The sequence below is a fragment of the Cheilinus undulatus genome, linkage group 4 (genome assembly GCF_018320785.1).
Source record: "Cheilinus undulatus linkage group 4, ASM1832078v1, whole genome shotgun sequence".
Classification (NCBI taxonomy): domain Eukaryota; kingdom Metazoa; phylum Chordata; class Actinopteri; order Labriformes; family Labridae; genus Cheilinus; species Cheilinus undulatus.
Genome location: NC_054868.1, coordinates 22,943,015 through 22,961,978, shown reverse-complemented (window position 1 = coordinate 22,961,978; position 18,964 = coordinate 22,943,015). Strand labels below are relative to the sequence as shown.

Below are 18,964 nucleotides of genomic sequence, written 5' to 3'. Positions count from 1 at the left end.
GTTTTGTAGATTTTTTTTTCCACATGGTGTGTGTTCTTGAATTTATCAGAGGTGTGTATTTGTGCAAAGCTGTGTATTTGTGCGTGTGTGTGTGTGTGGTCCGTTCACTGGCTGAACACCTGAGTGCCCACAATGACAGAGAGGAATGGCAGGCTGTCCAAACCAACAACCTAAAGCCAACACAGAGAGCTCCCAATTCACTTTGCTTAGTGTTTTATCCCACAGCCTTACACTCAGTCACTCGGTCATCCACTTGCTCACTCCCATGAAAACACATGTACATGCATGAAACACAAACAGTGTGTTGTATGCTCCTTTTGACATGAAGTCCCTGTTGAGTTGGGCGTAACAGATACGCAAACCTGCCCTTCTTTGCAACAGCATCTTTTAGTATATCTTTGACTTAGATAAGATCTAAATAGCTCTGCTCAAAAGATGCTATCTGGGTTAGTAAAGCAGCATGCTTTGACTTGGCAGGGAGTGCGTTTCTAGAAACCCCCATATGGATAGATACATTTATGACAATGTGCACTGAACACAATAAAAATAGTTCAAAGCAATTAATCCACAGTAGAATAAATCTGAATATGAGGGTGCAACAAGCTTCATGCTTTAAAGGAGGAGGCTGGGGTGGAGGAGATTAACTTTTGCCAGCAGAAGCAGCAGCGTGGTGCATCAGCATTAATGCAAGCAGGGATTAGTGTGAAGGACGTCATATTTAAATGGGCTGCTGTGTTTAGAGAAAGAGCTGTGATTGGCTGTGGGAGCTTGGAGGCATAATTGATATCAGCTGGCCATCAGCGGATCATGACTACCATGCCCAGTGAGAACTAATTCTGAGCTTCATAAAATAAATAACTCGACATTATGTCAATCAGATTAATTATTGTAAATTTTAAAATTTTTACATATAAGGAAGTTTTGTTAATATAAGTAATAAATGTGTGCAAAGAAATTTTTACTCTTTAATTTTACAATGTAAGATGATAATAAAGTTTGATTTAAGAGAGGAAAGGGATAAGACTATTCCCATATAAAAAAAACAACAATAATAATAATAATAATAATAATAATAATAATAAATGTTAGTGGTGGGTGGTATATTGGTATCAGTAACATCACCGGTAAAATTTCTGCCACAAAATAGATTTTTTGCAACGGGTTCATATGTGTTGTGTTGTGGTACACACACAAAGGTTAACCAATGACACCATAAGCGTAGCAGAGTGACAGCCGACTTCCACTGGGTCCGTCTCTGTTCCATCACTGTGCTGCAGTTTGACTATGTGCCCCACGGTTCATCAGTGCGCAGCACGGAGCAGCACCGCTGGACTGCTTAACCCACAAGACTGGGAAGTTCCCGCAGTAATTACAGTCATGCCTGGCCATATGAGACGATACTACTGAAGTGCCAAAAAAATAGAAACACTTGAAGATATTGTTCCAAGCTGAAGGAATTGGAGAAAGGTGAACTTGCTTAGATTTATTTTTTTGACCATTCATGTGGATTTTAGTGCTTCTACCATGAGTGAGTAACCTATTTATGAATAAATGCAGTTCTACTTGTCACTCTGACCTGTTGATTCCGGGCGCAGGAACACCATATATGATAGTTTGTCAATGTATTAAAGTGAAATACTCTCTGGCATTTTTCTAGTGTCAACACAGAGGGTTTTATTCAGAAATTTAACCACGTATTTCAAATATGTTTTGAAAACAGTGGTATAACCTAGAAACCTAACTCCCAAAAGCTGTGCACCGGTATTAATTATTGAATGTATAACATAGTTTGTTTTTTGCTGCCTCATACAGTACATATATAAATTCACACTTATTTGTTTGAACAGTCACAGTGCTTCTTTTTCCACCCAAAGTAATCAAAATTTCACAAAAGTTTATATATTTGTTTAGGAATTCAAGCCTTCACATTAGTTCTCACCATCGGGCAAATAGTGATCTGTGAATTATGATCATTGTTGATAACTTCAGTTATTTTATCTATTATAATTTTGTTGCCAAGGAAACAGACTGTATTACTTTGAAAAGCTGAGAAAATTTCTTGATGTCATTGAATCATTCTAGCAAAGACTTTGGTGATATAGAAGACGAACTTAAGATTATTAAGTTACTCATTTGGCATATTGCCAACCACTTATGAAGTAAAAAAGTGTATCATCCACACAACAAGTTGTACTTTTTTAAATTCAATTTCTTTTTTTCCTTGTTTTTATTCTCTACTAAATACAGGGCCTTGCAATCAGGATGATTGCGTGGATCTTGCACCTGCTAACCCTGTGCACATAAATAAAGAGGACTATGTAATTCACAATGTGCATACATGTATATATTTGTGCCCCAAAATTATTTGAGTAAAAAACCAAGCCCCTTACTAGGAAAATCAGCCTTATTGCAACAAAGGTTGAATTCACAAGCACCACTGCTAACAGCCACATGCAGTTAGACTGTGAGAGGTGAACAGAGAGAGGTGGTAACTGAGCTGCAGTATTTATAAAGGTTGTCACATGCAAACTCTCCAGCGATCAGGAAAACATCTTAGCCTCTAAATGAATTAAAAAGAAATTGTCTATTAAATATGACTTTGATATAACTATTTATAATATAACCAGGGGTCAAATCAGCCCGAGGCTGTCAGCAGCCTGACACTTCTTCCACATGTGTGGAGATGCTCTGGAGCTGTTAAGTACAATGAGCATGCAAGTTTTATTTGGTTCTCTTTTTCCTCCAGTCTATTTAGCAGGAGTTTGCTTTAAATGGTGAAACTCACGTTACATATTTAATGTCTGTCAAAGGAAACAAAAAGTGATACTTTTCCTGGTCTTGGCTTTCAGTTACTTGCTTTGCTTAAACAGCATTAACAGAAGTGGTGTTGAGTATTGACACAAAATTCTATCCTACCACCCCTTAAGTCTACAAACACCATGTTCACTCTTAAAAATGCCCAAAGTTCTTATTCTGTACAGGTCATCTATGTATAGTATCATCTGTCCTTGGGAGCTCTGCTTTAAGAAGCAAACGGAGCGAGAGAAGCAGAGGGAGAATGTCAAGGCCATCAGAAGCAGAGTGATATTGAAGCTCTGGTATTGATTGAGTATAAGCAGATGAGAGCAGAACAGGGCTGTGTGATGCTGCCTGACAGATACATCAGATCACCCTCAGCACTCCACATATAGCAGCAGCCTCAATCAGCCCTGCATGCATACTGATTGCACTTTGATACGGGTTTTAGCTATGAAATAAAATCTTAAGCTGCCTGACTTTCTGTCTACATATCCATCCGTCCATCCTTCTTTTCATTAACCATCCATGCATGTGCATCAAATCCATCCATATCCAACCATCTGTCAATTTTATCAAGCTTTCACATACATTACCAGGCTGCACACATGTCCACGGGCCCACGCTCACACTGTGCCTGTGTTCACAGTATCCACCAGGCTGGATCAGACTTTACGCAACCTTCACATCCCACATGGAAAAAATAAAAACACATCTATTTTGTTTTGAGGTTTCTTTTAGATCCAAAACAATAAGTCAAGTGAAACGAAAAAATAGAGCCTACAACTATATATTTTCCATCCGGAAAAGTAATATCCTGTGTCACACTGCATCCAAACCACATTGTATTCTCAACGCTGTGGCATGTCAGCTGAGGGCAAAAAGAGCGCCTGCCTTTTTGCCATAATGAATTTAGAGTCTTCTTTATGTAAGATCAAGCTCCTTGAAAGATGAAAGATGATTTCAAGTTGTATCTCCAGCCCTTTCATTTCCTGTTATTAGCTTGTATGCTCTTAAAGGAATTATTCTCTTTCTTTGGAGTGGAATTTTGAGGCTGCAGGGATTACTCACTTATGGGGATCAAGATCTCTCTGCTTTATTCCTTTAATTTGTCTCTTTCTTATTCCCTTTGTCTTCTTTTTCATACCCTCTCAGTGTCGTATTGTCTAATTTCTTAGACTACAAATAATGGACAGCTAGACATCATGCACTGGTGTGTAAATCAAGCATAAAGTTTGATACATGGCTGCTAACATGTTGTTTTTATTGGACCATGGAGTGACCTTTTGGAGGAGATGGTTGAGCTGATTTGGAAAACAAAATGTTGTGACAACTAAACAGGCAACAGCTAATTTATCAGTCTGTGGATTTTGAGTTTGCTTTTGTATTTCCCACAGAGTCAGATTGTATATACATATGTGCTGCCTGTAAGAAGTTATTTAGTCAATAGAACATTTATATCAACTCAATAGATATTTCGACTTGCGTTGCAAATTCAGTTTGAATTGTCATATTGAAGGTAATAATCATCTTTATGTAATTCTCATTTGATGAAGACAAAAAAAAAAAAAAAAAAAAGGAGAGTGGGATATTTGCAGTCATTTAAAAAAAAAAAATGACACCTAAATATTTGCATGATGTGTAGAGCACAATATGTTGGAAAAAAAAGGTATTAAACTGGTAATTCAACACACTACCAGGTTAGAGAAACATTCTGTGATTTGAAAACATGTTGTTATTCAATCTCTGTTTTAGCCTTCCCAGAATACCAGATTTATGATTTGTTTTTTAAATGGAAATTTGCTTCAAATGGCAAAATTTAAAAGATGGATTACTGATTGTTTGAAAAACTCTTTATCACTAACCTGGAAATACCCACAATGCATGGGTTAAATAGTATTTTTTAGTTTTGAAAAACAAAATGGAAATGAGTAAAACAAGATCAGGTTTGCTGACATGTAAATTATTCTTGCTCAGGAAAAGATTCATAATGCTTTGTGTTTTTAACAAAATTAATTGATTTCAAAATTAGGTGTATTTATGTGATGTTAGAAACTTAGATTCTTAATGTTGATATCCCAGATTAAATTACGTTAACTTTTGCTCTGATTTATTTTCTCAGTGAGTGGACCCTCAATAAACTGCAGGGTTTTTTGCATTCGCAATGGCGCATGGCTTCATTACTGCAAAACATCACTGATACGCGATTCAATATTTGTGATTATTATAGGTTGGAATTATAAAATACAGTATTCTGAAGCTTGTCATGTCAAAAGAGGTCAGAATCTAGAGGCAACCTCACCATGTCTTGTGAAATGAATATTTTGTATTTAACAAACTTTTTTTATGTCCGAGTAAATACTCATAAGACTCTTTATGTTTATTTAGCATTACTGACATTTAAAAATGCATGCACTTATTTGAATTTGACAGGCAAAGGACCATATATGGTCACTTTGTTTATTTCACCATAATAATAAAAATACATATTAATATTAGTGACAGGAGTATAAACATATTGGGATGTCTACCAATAATATTCCAGGGCTTGAACTTTGAATTTCCAAGTATTTTAATGTGTGTCCTATGAAGGGACACAACAACAACCAAAATGCTGTTTGTATGCAGTGCTGTTTAAATTTTGGATTCTGTTGAGATCATTGTTAGATCTCAGTTGACAATATACTCTTGGTTACCGTGGCGATGTGGCTTCATGAAGCTCTTGTTTTTATGGCTGTCAAGACATTATGATGTTAATAAAGTTAGGTCATGCTGTGCGGGGCCGCCAGGCTTTCGTGCACCATGGGATTGATTGATGACTGTGTTGTCAGTTCAATCTAAGAAATGCATTTGAAGAGGGAGGAAAGGAGGGAGGGAGGAGTGTGGGACGGGAAAGGGGAGGGAGGAAAGGGGGAGAACTAAATGGATTAGTTAGGAACAGAGAGAGGATAGGAAGAAAGAAATTAAGTGACTGAAGAAGGCAAGCAGAAAAAGAATTTAGAAATTAAGGGAAGCATGAAGGTAAGACACAGATACAAGATAAGAGAAAATGAAAGATGTGTTAAGGGTTAGTGGGGAGTGACACAAGGATGAAAATGTGTTTTAGATCTGTATTTTGAAGAAGGCAAGCAACTGAAAGTGGAAGAAAACCGTTTAAATAGTTGAGAGGAAGGCAGTGTTGGGAAAAGAAGATGACAAGGTAAAGATTAAGGGAAAGAACTGAAGTGAAGGGTGACAAATGGGTGGATGTGGGGCATTTAATGTGACAACAAAACCTACAAAAATAAGGCAGACACAAGTCTCAAAATTAGGAAAGGAGAGAATGATATTGTTTTTATCAGATGTTGTGGACTGATAATGATGCACGCCTGGGCCTGAAATGAGAAACATTCCACAAACAGGGTGATGAATGAGTCAGTGACAAGGCATCAGTGACAACATTTCTGGGAAATCCCTGATTGATTAAGTAATTGAAGTAGGCAGAGAAATGACCACATGCACACTGAAAATGACCACAGATTATATATCTAAAAGCTACACAGGGATTGAAAGTTGTTGTGTTGTGTTTTAAATGTTACTTGACTGATTTGTATTCTTGTAATACTGACACACAGTCATATAATGTGTGTGCACCTTTTGATTTTCTTTTTTGATGCATGCAGAAAAAAAAAAAAAAAAAAAAATCATCATCCCAGGGCTACACAGATCTACCAGCACACACACCGCAGTCATAGAAGTACACAGACACACAGTACGATTGATTCAGTGTGAATGCTGAATATTGGAATAAAAATGACCAGCAGCCCATTTTGATTGTCTATACCACAGCATTACCCGGCTATTCATTCAACACACATTAAACAGGTATACCTCAAAAAGAAAGGCAGACGACTCAGCTGGGATTACTGTGGGGTCTTCTTTACTGTGAACAGGGACACAATTTATTAAAAGCCAACTCCAAAACAGTAAACTTTTTCCACTTGGCATGAATGTGCTGCTAAGTGAAAGTTATGTGAAAAGCATGCAGAACAAAAATAAGGGTAAAATTTACCCAAACAACAAATGTATTATATATCTTTCAGTACTATATATGTCATTACATCCTTTATATTTTCAGTTTAATTCCAACATCTGTGTTTGACAAATATCCTGCAGTAGGATTTTAATTATCTTTGTTCATATGAAAAATTTTGAGATTTTATCCTCTCTCTATTGCAAGCAAACATAAAAACATATGTCTGTGCACATGCACATATTCAGGGCTTTCCACAGACATATGGAGAGTAGCCAGCTATGGCGATCCAAAAGCCCCTCGTTCATTAAACAAAGTGAAGCATAAGTAATGAGAGGGCGTCTGGGGTCCTCCCCTAGGGAACATTCAACACGTTCTCTGCAATCTGAGGAATATTTTAGCACCAATTTGGAATTTTAATATATCTAATACAATTTTTAAAAATATATATGTTAATTTTCAAGAAAGAATTCAGTTACTTTTGGTAAGAAGCCCATATTGTAACAAGATTTTATTTCCCTTGGTCATTCTAGAAATGAAAGGTGTCATGTAAAAGACAAGTCATGAAAGAAATGTGTTAATAGCTTTAAAGACCCTGTAAAGTGAAAATCAATCTGTATTTAGGTTTGTTGTATGACAAGTCACTGTTATGAACCCCTAAATGAAATTACAGTCTGCTAAAACATCTCTAGGTTTATAAAATTAAGCTTCAAAATCATGAAAAATGAGGCAGTAAAATCTGCTCTAGGATGGTGTGGGCGTGTCTGTTGAATAAGCTGAAGCCACGCCCACTCAGGAGAAATAAAATCCTCTCAGATTTAAAAAAAAAATGTTACAATCTGAATGTTGGGGCTGGGGTGTCTTTTCTGTGCAATAGTTGTAAATTTAAACGCCTTTCTGAATGCACTTGTGTAAACCTTTCAACTTAATACTAAGATAATTGCAGCCTTTTATGCAATTATGTAATTTCCCAGGCAGACATTGCGATTGTGATTAGTTTACTTATGCAGCACTCATTAACACTGTGTAGGTAAACCAGAGTAGCCTCCATGTAACTTACTATATACAATCACACTGAGAAACTTCTGTTGAATATTGGACCACGACTGATGGTGTTTATTTTGCTGAAATATTTGAGTGAATGATTTTTGCTTTAAGATTGCTCTGATCATGGAGTGGCTTCTCAAGCTGGTAACAGACTGTATTAAATGCAGCACAGGAAAAAGAAGACTTAACGGGGTGTCTCTTTACCCTAACCGCTGATTTCACCAGTAAGCCATCTTTCCCACTGATGTGCCATGCCAGTGTGTTTCAAGATTACTGTCAGTATATTTCAATATGATGCAGGGAAAGTGTGACAAAGGTGTCTGAAAATATCCAAATGAAACATCCTTAGAATCTGTTTAAGGTATCACATTCCAGGACATAAACAGCTTGACAAGACTTTCTTTGCCTTTGCTTTTTGGGCAACAGAAAGACGGAACTTGTGTGGACATACAGATTATACTTTCCAGACTTTACAACTGCAAACAAAACAAACTTGAACAGGCCAAGACTGAATTTCCTTTTCTTTTCTGCCAGCACAGCAGAAGTCAGCGTTTTTGTTTGCCATCAACCTTTGTTGGTATCATCATGTGAGACATTACGGGGAGAAAGCATTGCAGGCAGGGAAGAAAAACCAAGTCAGTGAGGTGTTAAGGTCATGCAGCCTCAGCGAATAAAGACATAATGTGTGTGTATGAGGACAAGAGACTGATAAAGAGAGAGAAAGAGAGGTGCAGAAGTGAGATAGGAAGTGAATTAGGGAGAGAGAGAGAGAAAAGTTGTGGTGGAGAGAGGAAGGTAATGACTGAGAGATGGAGAGAGATAGTGGTGCCTTGCAGCCAGTGTCCATATCTCCTGCCACCAGTGACTCCTCCTGCTGCACTACAACTAATGGACTCTGCTGTCTTATCTGTCCACTCTTTCTCTCTTTCTCACTCTCCTTTCTCTATCCATCTTTTCTATCTCTCACTACTCAATGCCGCTCTATTGCCCAACTTCACAGCTGCTCCACCTCTCTTTTGTTTGGTTTTCCTTCTTGAGCACTCCCCCTGGCCTCTATTTTCTTTTCCCTTTTCTATTTTTGCCTTTCAATAGTGTTTCCATCTTCCTCACCACCATGACCAAACCCTAAAAGTTCATTCTCTCTTGTCTCTGCCTTATCTTATCTCTGCAGTGCATAGCTGGAAATTGGAGAAATAAAAATACTATTTTTAATCTTACTTCTCTCTTATCTTCTTAAATATTTTCCTCCTGGCTTTAAAAGAAAAGAGAGAAAAAACATCTTGCGACAAATAAAAAGAAAAGTGAGAAGTGAATGAACCTATAAAAGTAACTTTAGTTGACAAATGGCGACAATTTTAGTGACTCCAGCTGCTGTGTTCAGATTTAATTAAGCTTACATTTTAGAAGTTATTTCCTCAATTTGTAGCACAGAGTTCTGAAGATGAATGACTCAAGATTTAAATTAAAATTAAAAGAAAAAAATCCCATAAAGAAGAGTGAATCCTTAAAGTATTATGTATGTCTGCGTTCCTTTCAGATGACCCAAGAGCAGTACATCCTTGCAGCGCAGCCCAACCCGCTACACCAGAGGGGGGCGTCAGTGTGTGGCACCCAGGTTTACCCTGCAGTGGGGATCTACGGCTGGAGGAAAAGATGCCTGTACTTCTTCATCCTCCTCCTTCTCGTCACCATGATTGTCAACCTGGCGCTGACCATCTGGATTCTCAAAGTCATGAACTTCACTCCGGTAAGAGGCGTGCATGTACGAGCGCGTCATTAAAATGCCCTGGAGTGATATGGGTTTGTGTTTATGTTGGGCTTTTATATGAGAAAGCTTTGACATCTGGATTAAAAGTTGTGGTGTAATGGAGCACAACATGGGCGAGTGATAAAATCAATCAAATATAACTGGAAAGAGTGTGTGGTTGTGCCTTGGTTTGTGATTTTACATCTAGAGGGGCATGTGTGGGCATAATTTGCACTACTATTCCTGGAAGCTAGCTTTCTTCAATGCTAAGTGATCAGATATGATTACCTTCATATACAGGCAGCTTTAAACATGCTTTACACAAATTTTATATTGATATTAGAGTATTTTTCAGGAGTTAAGAGGAGTTAACATCCACTGCTTGTCCTGGGTGATTTTTTTTTTTTTGTTTGTTTTTTTTTTGTTTAGAGATGTTAAGTCAATTCTGAAATTAAAAAAAAAAAAAAAAAACACACAGAAAGCTGTCGAAAAATTGTGGCTAATGTTCGCAATGCTGGCATTACTTGCTTGGTCGTCCTTCAGGTTGTCAACATTTTTGATATTTTGATATGTATGCGGGAGCCCTCATGCTCTAAACAGTACGATATCTGTTGTTTTTGCTTTCAATTAACCCAAAGATGCCATGAGTGGAGAAAATATGCAGTGGTGGGCAATAAAATCATGGTGAGTGCTGATGTCTTGTTGCTAAAACAGAGTGGTGATACAGAAAGAAAAAAAATGCTATTTCCTGATTTATTTACTGCCGTTGTCCTGTAAAGAAGTTAAAGAAAAGCCAAAACCTCGGCCCAGTCATTAAGGAAGTTCAGGATTTCTTTTGATTGATGCAGAATACCTACTGCCTACCTCTTTGGTAATAGCCTCTATCCTCACCAGGAGAGTAACTAACTCCATTTACTCAAATTACTGTAACTGGGTAGTTTTTTCATGTACCTATACTATTTTGACTTTATTTCAAATTCAGTGCTTTCACTTCTACTTAAGTTTTAACAGACTAACTGTTCTACTACCTGAGTACAATACTCCCACACTTCTCCCACTTCTGTTGACTACACAGCTGCACACAGAGAATATTTCAACATCATCCCAAAACAGCTGAAACTGTTGTGTTGATATCTCAGGATAAAACCTTATTTAAACTCTCACAGTGTAATTTCAACTCCGTTCTGAGAGTGCACTGGTCTAGCATCTGTCCACTATGATTTCAAATCTGGGGGGATTTGTGGGTGGAGTTTCCCACATGCCCTTGGGCAGAGTGTTTAGACTTGTTTTATGTGTGTTTGGTTGTGTTTTGATGTTGCCTGTGTTACAGTGATCTGCACTGATGTTCTTTTTGTCATGATTCAAGTGGATTGTTGTTATACATATTTGCACCATGAATGAAGTTATCCACTGAATTAGATTTCCTGCCTGTGACTTCAGGTGATCCAAAAGGACGCATAGTATACTTTATTAGTACACATGGCCTTGACAGGAGGTTGAATCTCTGCTTTGTTCTTGCAAGAGCCCTTCTTGCCACAGATACAGTGCTTAACAAATTTATTAGACCACCACCCAAAGTAAGGTTTATGCCACAGCTGCCCTAAATTAACAGCACTGGTAATTTCTAAAATTATTTTTTATGTTTCTGCAATGGTTAATACACCAATATGTAGAAGCTCTTTAACCCAAATGATATTTTTAATGCTAAAATATAATTATTATTGTTATCCATGAATTTTCAAATTACTGATTTACAAAAAAACTGAAAAAATAGTAAAGCACATTATTATTTCTTGATTAATATGTCAAATTATAGTTATTTACTTGCATTCCTGAACAGAAAAATGAGTTTTAGTGGTTGAATGTTAAGCTTGATTAATTTCTGACTTCTCAGAGAAGCCCAGTGAGCCGGCTCAAATTTGGGTATGAAAAGTTGAATTCAGTGTGAAATTCCTCATTCCTGTTCAGAATGGTAAAACGTGGAGAGCTCACTGAAAATGAAAGAGTCCGCATTAAAGCACCTCATGATGCTGGATGGTCTCTGAGACAAATATGACAGGTGGTTTAATAAATTTGTTAAGCACTGTATATAAGACTTACCTCAGTCCTGTCATACTGTAAAACATTCATCACCTTCAAACAGGTAGTTTAACACTGTTAATTTAACTCATTTAACAGTGTCAATTTTGCTGTGTTTTTTACTTAATTATTGAGGTGTGACCTGAACAACCTGGTTGGAGATCTATTCTCTTGTTGTTCTTGCCAGTAAGGAATCACTTCATAAATCCTCTTTTCTAAATGACAATTAAAGGCAAATGTTTCATTTTAGGTAGACCTTGTACGATTTTTTCAGGAAAATCTGATTTTTTTGTTCTTTTCTTAATGGAAACAATACATTTAACCTTTTGGTTTGTGTTTACTACTTAGTCAAGTTCTCTTATGTGCACGTTTGAAATAAAAAAAAAAAAAAATGAAGCAGTTTTGGGTGTCCAGGAGATGTTTTTGTTACTATGGTATTAAAACAGGTATTGATATTGTTTTATTTTTAGCCAGTATTGCATTGAAATTCAAATTGGTTTTATTGTGACAGCTCTTGTCCTCTTTACATCCACATGCCTGTGCTGAATGTGGTTAAATTGCACTGGTCAATTTGTCTGCATTTTTAGATGAAAATGCAGCCAAACCACAATGAAGCCATTAGTTCACTGTAATGTTTTTGTTTTTTTTTTTTTAATTGAGGTAGCAGAGCATTAAAGGAGAATGGGAGTGATAACTGGAGCCACAGTCCTGGTTAGTGATAGGTGGCTTCTTTTTGGCTTTGAGAGAATACATAACACTTCAAAATGAAGCAGTACAAATATTAAAAAATTAATTGAAACCTGATGCCAACTAGCAAGGATGATCTTGTTTAATTGTTTGGTCAGCTTTTTGTACATGTAGCTCTTATAACTGCTGCTGACAGAGTCTTGACTAGAAAAGCGAGACCAGATTACACCACTTTTGAAATCTCCATGTTGGCTCCCTTGATTCTTAAATTATTTGACTTCTTTTTTAAGCTTTACATGGCCTTGTTCTTCCACACATCAGTGAGCTTTAATTTTGTTTTCCAGCCAGATGGTTTTGGTTCTCATTAAGGCTGAAGATCATTAATTTTTACTGATATTGAAACCCTTAATAATACCCCTTATCGATCTGTACTTTTGGATGCTACTGATGATACTTTTCAAGTGTTTGGTGGAAAGAAAAAATGACGATCTGTAAAAATAATTGGTATAAGCTGAGTAGAGCTCAGTTAAAATGTTAAAAAGTTCATAATCTGTTGTATCTATTTTAGCTTGCTCATCTTCATAACTGTGTTTATTTCAAGTTTTTGTCAAAAAACATGATTTTCATTTGAGATTTTACACAAATAATGACATTTTATCTACATTTGTTCAATTCTCATTTTTACTTCACTGACCTTGAACTCACCATAATCTCTCTGGACTTTACAATTGGGCTAATATTCTTAACTGAATGGACCTGCTGCACAGTTTTGAAGTGCTTTTCAGTACAGAGCATGTAAGAAAGAAAATTGTCCTGTGGCAGTTGGAGCCAGTGTAATGAGATGAGCATAGCCTTTTTTTTCCTTCAGTGCAAAAGTTGAAGCCACCACATTTAGGTTTTATTTGATGCACAATGTTGACCTGTTTTGAGTTTACATCCCACACTGCAAGAATTGATGTATTTTTGTGCTCCAGCAACAAAAAAAAAGTCATGTCACAGAACCCATGAGACCAAATAGCCGTATCAATAAGCTACAATGTTATTGGATCCTGTTGTTACCTAACTGGTTTTGATTGCCATCCTGAGTAATCATGTGCTTAGCTTCTAAATGTCCTCCATATGCCCCACACGAACACTATGTTGCCAAAAGTATTCGCTCACCCACCATGACTTGCATATCAACTTAAGTGACATCCCATTCTTAATCCATAGGGTTTAATAATACGTCTGTCCACCCTTTGCAGCTATAACAGCTTCAACTCTTTTGGGAAGGTTTCCACAAGGTTTAGGAGTGTGTTTATGGGAATTTTTGACCATTCTTCCAGAAGTGCATTTGTGAGGTCACACACTGATGTTGGACAAGAAGGCCTGGCTCTCAGTCTCTGCTCTAATTCATCCCAAAGGTGTTCTATCAGGTTGAGGTCAGGACTCTGTGCAGGCCAGTCAAGTTCATCCACACCAAACTCTCTCATCCATGTCTTTATGGACCTTGCTTTGTGCACTGGTGCACAGTCATGTTGGAACAGGAAGGGACCATCTCCAAACTGTTCCCACAAAGTTGGGAGCATGGAATTGTCCAAAATCTCTTGGTATGCTGAAGCATTCAGAGTTCCTTTTACTGGAACTAACGGGCCAAGCCCAGTTCCTGAAAAACAACCCCACACCATAATCCCCCCTCCACCAAACTTTACACTTGGCACAATGCAGTCAGACAAGTACTGTTCTCCTGGCAACTGCCAAACCCAGACTTGTCCATCGGATTGTCAGATGGAGAAGCACAATTCGTCACTCCAGAACGCATCTCCATTGCTCTAGAGTCCAGTGGCGGTGTGCTTTACATCACTGCATCTGATGCTTTGCATTACACTTGGTGATGTATGGCTTGGATGCAGCTGCTCAGCCATGGAAACCCATTCCATAAAGCTCTCTACGCACTGTTCTTGAGCTAATCTGAAGGCCACATGAAGTTTGGAGGTCTGTAGCGATTGACTCTGCAGAAAGCTGGCGACCTCTGTGCACTATGCTCCTCAGCATCCACTGGCCCTGCTCCATCATTTTACATGGCCTACCACTTCATTGCTGAGTTGCTGTCATTCCCAATCACTTTCACTTTGTTATAATACCACTGACAGTTGACTATGGAATATTTAGGAGCGAGGAAATTTCACGACTGGACTTGTTGCACAGGTGACATCCTGTCACAGTACCACGCTGGAATTCACTGAGCTCCTGAGAGCGACCCATTCTTTCACAAATGTTTGTAGAAACAGTCTGCATGCCTAGGTGCTTGATTTTATACACCTGTGGCCATGGAAGTGATTGGAACACCTGATTTCAATGATTTGAATGGGTGAGTGAATTCTTTTGGCAATTTAATGTATGTGTGCATTTTGTTTTCATACATTGTACCTGAACCATGATATTTACTTCACTGCCTTTAAAATAAAGTAGCCAGCTTCCCGAATGTTCATGTATTTTAATCTGGGGCTTTTATTTTGACTATCTTTTAAGCCTTGTTCAACTATTTAACATTGTTTTAATGTCAAGTTTATTAATGTTTTTTATTTTTTGTTAATCAATATTCTACAAACTATAACTCATTTTTATTAATTCCTACGTTTTTTTTATGTGCAAGTTTCCATTTCTCGTTTTTATCTTTTTTACTATTTTAAAATATTTTACTCATTCTTTTCTTTTTCCTGTTCTGGTATTTTAAAATTTACCTGGTACTGTAATTTCTGGTCTTATTTTCCATCTATCATTCCCTCTGATGAACACTCTGGGATGCCGTTACGTTTGAAAGTTACTTTTTAAAAAAGCTGAGTCAAGTAAAGGAAAGATTATGGATTTTTTTAAACCTTTCACTTCTAACCATGTTTCTACAGACATAATTTGCTTTTTGAAATACTTTAAACACATATCAGATCCCTTTAGTTAGTGATTTAACCCATAAAATGCCCAAATAAGGACTTGAACTGAAGTAAAAAATGTATTAAAATGTTGTCTGTTTAACAAGGGGTAAAATCAAAATACCAAGCATCTTTTCTCTGACACTAGTTGTGTTTTTGACAATAGCTGTTTTCACCCCACTGCTGAGTTCATCCTGTGTAGCCTCTGCAGTTCTTTGTTAAATCCTGAAATCAGCTAAATCACAAATATTCAACAGTGGTCTCAAAAGCAGTTTTATTCATTGGCTTTTCAATGTTGCTGACATGCTCTGTTAATGCTCTGCTGCTCTTACTTTAAACTTTAAATTCATTTGTATTTTTATTATGTTTTATTAGGGTTGACATTCATGGTGTGCCTTTTTTTTCCTTGCTTTGTAAGCAGCTTTGTGGAGAGCACTTAGAAACACAGTAGGTTTGTGCTTTTAAGATGCCAAAGAATAACACTGAAATTGACTGTCAGGACAGAAGTAAAGCTATTGAAGCAGTAATGTCTGTTCTGAGGGGAAAAAAAGGAAAGAAATAGGTCTTTGTTTTGAGTTATGAAGGCGCTCATTTACAAAAGACTAAAGGCTACCAAAGCATAGAAACAACAGATATTTAATGATATGTCTATTTATCCCTCATCTCTACATGCCTATGTTTATTCATTCTCACTTCAACCTAGACTTTCCAAGCAAGTCATTCAGGGGTTACCACACCCCTACATCTCATATCCCACACTGCCTAGGGGTTTGAGAAGCTATGCTGTGATACTATATATGCAAATGAGGCAGAATTTGACCCCCGCAAACCTCTGGCAAAGCCTTTCCACATCACGCCTTATGTTTCAATAAGTGACTCCAGAATATAAGAGAGGTGGGGGGATAAAGGGGGAAAAGGCAGCTAAATATGCCTGAGGGCAGGCAGCCAGCACTGAGCATAAAAGCGCACAATATATTTCATAGGCCATATACTGACGTGTGGAAAACAGAGACTAGGATACAGGAGGAATTCTAAAGACAGAGGGAGAGATAAAACCCAAGATAGAAGTTTAAAAGTGACGAATAAAAGATGGGATATTTTTGTTATTAATAACTATTTTATTCTTACATGAAACAGCAAGATCAAATAGCAAAAAGAATAAGGCCAATGCATTTCAGAATTTGAAAGATCTGTGGAACAAGGCGTCTGTATGAATCACATTAAAGAGCTGATTGAATGTGTATCTATTATTTTATGAAGGAATCTCTGAGAAGCTCAAAGGTTTAGACAAGCTTAAAGTGCTCCACTATGGAGGATGTAACAACCAGACTTTATCTTTTACTGTATATATATCTTAAATGTCTACATTTAGATTAGTCACTGCAGTTATTATTAAAGCTACAGCAAGGAATTTGGGTTAAAAGAAGTAAACCAGAAATAACATCTGATTTTTCTCCTGATCTTGTCCTGTGCATGCATCTGTTGTGTTTTTTGGCAAAAAATATGAAAAAAAACAAAACAAAACAAAAGAACAACAATACTAATACTACTACTACTACTAATAATACTAATAACACTACTACTACTACTACTACTACTACTAATAATAATAATAATAATAATAATAATTATTATTATTATTATAATAATAATAATAATAAAAGATTTATTTCCTACTGTTTGTAAAGTGTGTGAATCATGTTATTTCATTTGGTTCAATTTCAGTTTTACTAACTGGGGTAATGTTTCCATTCAAAACTGATGTGTGATTAAAACCAATTTCCATTTCACAGTACAGTCCTTGTTCATGACACATGTGGTACAGGCACATCACAGCCTTTACCACAGGCTGTAATGTGCTCCTTTGGTAATGTGAGGTAAATGAAGACCTTTAAAGGGATACTTCAACATTTTGGCAAATTCACCCAGTGCCATAATTTCTACAGTCTTAGTAATAGGTCCATTTCCTTTAGTTGTTGGTGCAAGCTGTTTCTAGATCTGGGGGGACCGTTAAACCAGTTGCACCTCTAACGCTACGTTAGCAGACGGAATTTTTGCTTTCCCTCATCAAACTCATCAAATACACAATCCAACAACTCCAAAACGCTCTCGTGGACAAGTTGTGACCTGCACATTCTGACCCTGAACACGTTTACAGCTTGATATCTTATGTATTATTCTGCATAATTTTATTGAATAAAATGTAAAGGGAGGAAGTTAAATGGAAGTTAAAGGCTGGATTGTGTTTTAAAGCCAGAATGAAAGAAAAGTGAATTAATAGTGATAATGAGCTGAAGAACAGGAAAACATAGAGGCAGGGGTTGATGAGGTTGAGTATGTATCTGTTTTTTTCCCTCCTGTCGTTAGATTCTGGAGTCCTTTCAGAAGTGTTTTTCTTACGTCGCTCAGTAGAGGAGAGGTGGGTGGATAGTGACATTTCAGAAACTGCCTGGGGTGTCAGTTGCCTGTCAGTGTTGAGCAGTTCATCAGAATATATTACCAGACATAGTTTAAGTTCAGGGGATGACTGAATCACAATTTTGATTATTAATCTAAAACAGTAACTGGTCAGATCAAAGACACAGTAAAATCATTAATAAGCTTTGCCTTGGAAACTTCTATTTGACAGTTATATTTTAATACAAAGTCATTTAATGGAGGACAAGAAGCACAATGTTCATGACTGAATAACATAGCATGACATGAATCTTAAGAGTTTCAAAGCATGTTTTTGTCTAAAAACATACTTTAAAAATAAAACCTTTGTTCAGTTTCAGCTCCAGCTTGCAAGAGAAAAAGTAACCTGACGCACCAGACAGACTCTGTCACATATCATTACATGAAACATACAGTGTTTCACATCTGGTCAGTAGTCTTGAGAAGGTGTTTGAGAAGGTGATGGGTTAATAGACAAATGTTCGTCAGTCACATATACATACATATACTACACATACACATTCAGCCATTATTGGAGTGCAATATCAGTGGAACCAGTTTACAAATCAAACCATTGCTTGGGAGAAGAACAGAAACATCTTTTCCACCTAAAAAGCTTTCAGTGCAGTTATTTGCTCTGCTTTTAATTAAAAAAAAAAAATCCAGTTGAGATTTAAATATATATATATATATATATATATATATATATATATATATATATATATATATATATATATATATATATATAGCTACAGCCACACTAATCTCTTTACTGGCAGCTAATGTTTACAGGCTTGCAGTACAGCTAAACAGTGCTAGTAGCTACTGCCTCTTTCCCTTCAAGTGACACTGATTGTCAACACATTCTCTGACCAGGAGCAAACATTTTAGATTGAAGCTTTGCAAAATGGATAAGCCTGGTGACAGAGTTGGAATCTGGCTCTATCAGCTTTTCATGGTTGGAAGAGAAGAGAAATTCCCCTAAAGCCAGGACAACCTAACCTTGCAAAGCAGATGGATATGCCCGTTTCCTTATTTTTCACTGGCGAATCCGTCTTGCAAAGCTCCCGTCTGAACTGTTTTGGCCCGGTTAGAAAGTGACAGGACCAATCAGTGACGAGGAGCAGTAGCATGGCGGAATCGTGACGTAAGCAAGCAGCAACAAGAGGCCGGTGCAATTATGGTGGAAGAGCTTAGCGTGGATGCTGCAAAAGCGCCAGTTTTATCAGAACTTGATGACATTTCTTCATG

The 18,964-nt window shown here is 37.1% G+C and overlaps 1 protein-coding gene across 3 annotated transcripts in view; it reads left to right on the top strand.

The window, feature by feature from the left end:
• Positions 1 to 18,964, top strand: part of LOC121508055 (zeta-sarcoglycan) — a 605,848-nt gene that overhangs the window by 285,025 nt on the left and 301,859 nt on the right. For all 3 annotated transcript variants that reach the window (XM_041784545.1, XM_041784546.1, XM_041784544.1), the window contains one exon: positions 9,393 to 9,602. In XM_041784545.1, coding sequence (XP_041640479.1) covers positions 9,393 to 9,602 — 210 coding nt within the window. The remainder of the gene's footprint in view (positions 1 to 9,392; positions 9,603 to 18,964) is intronic.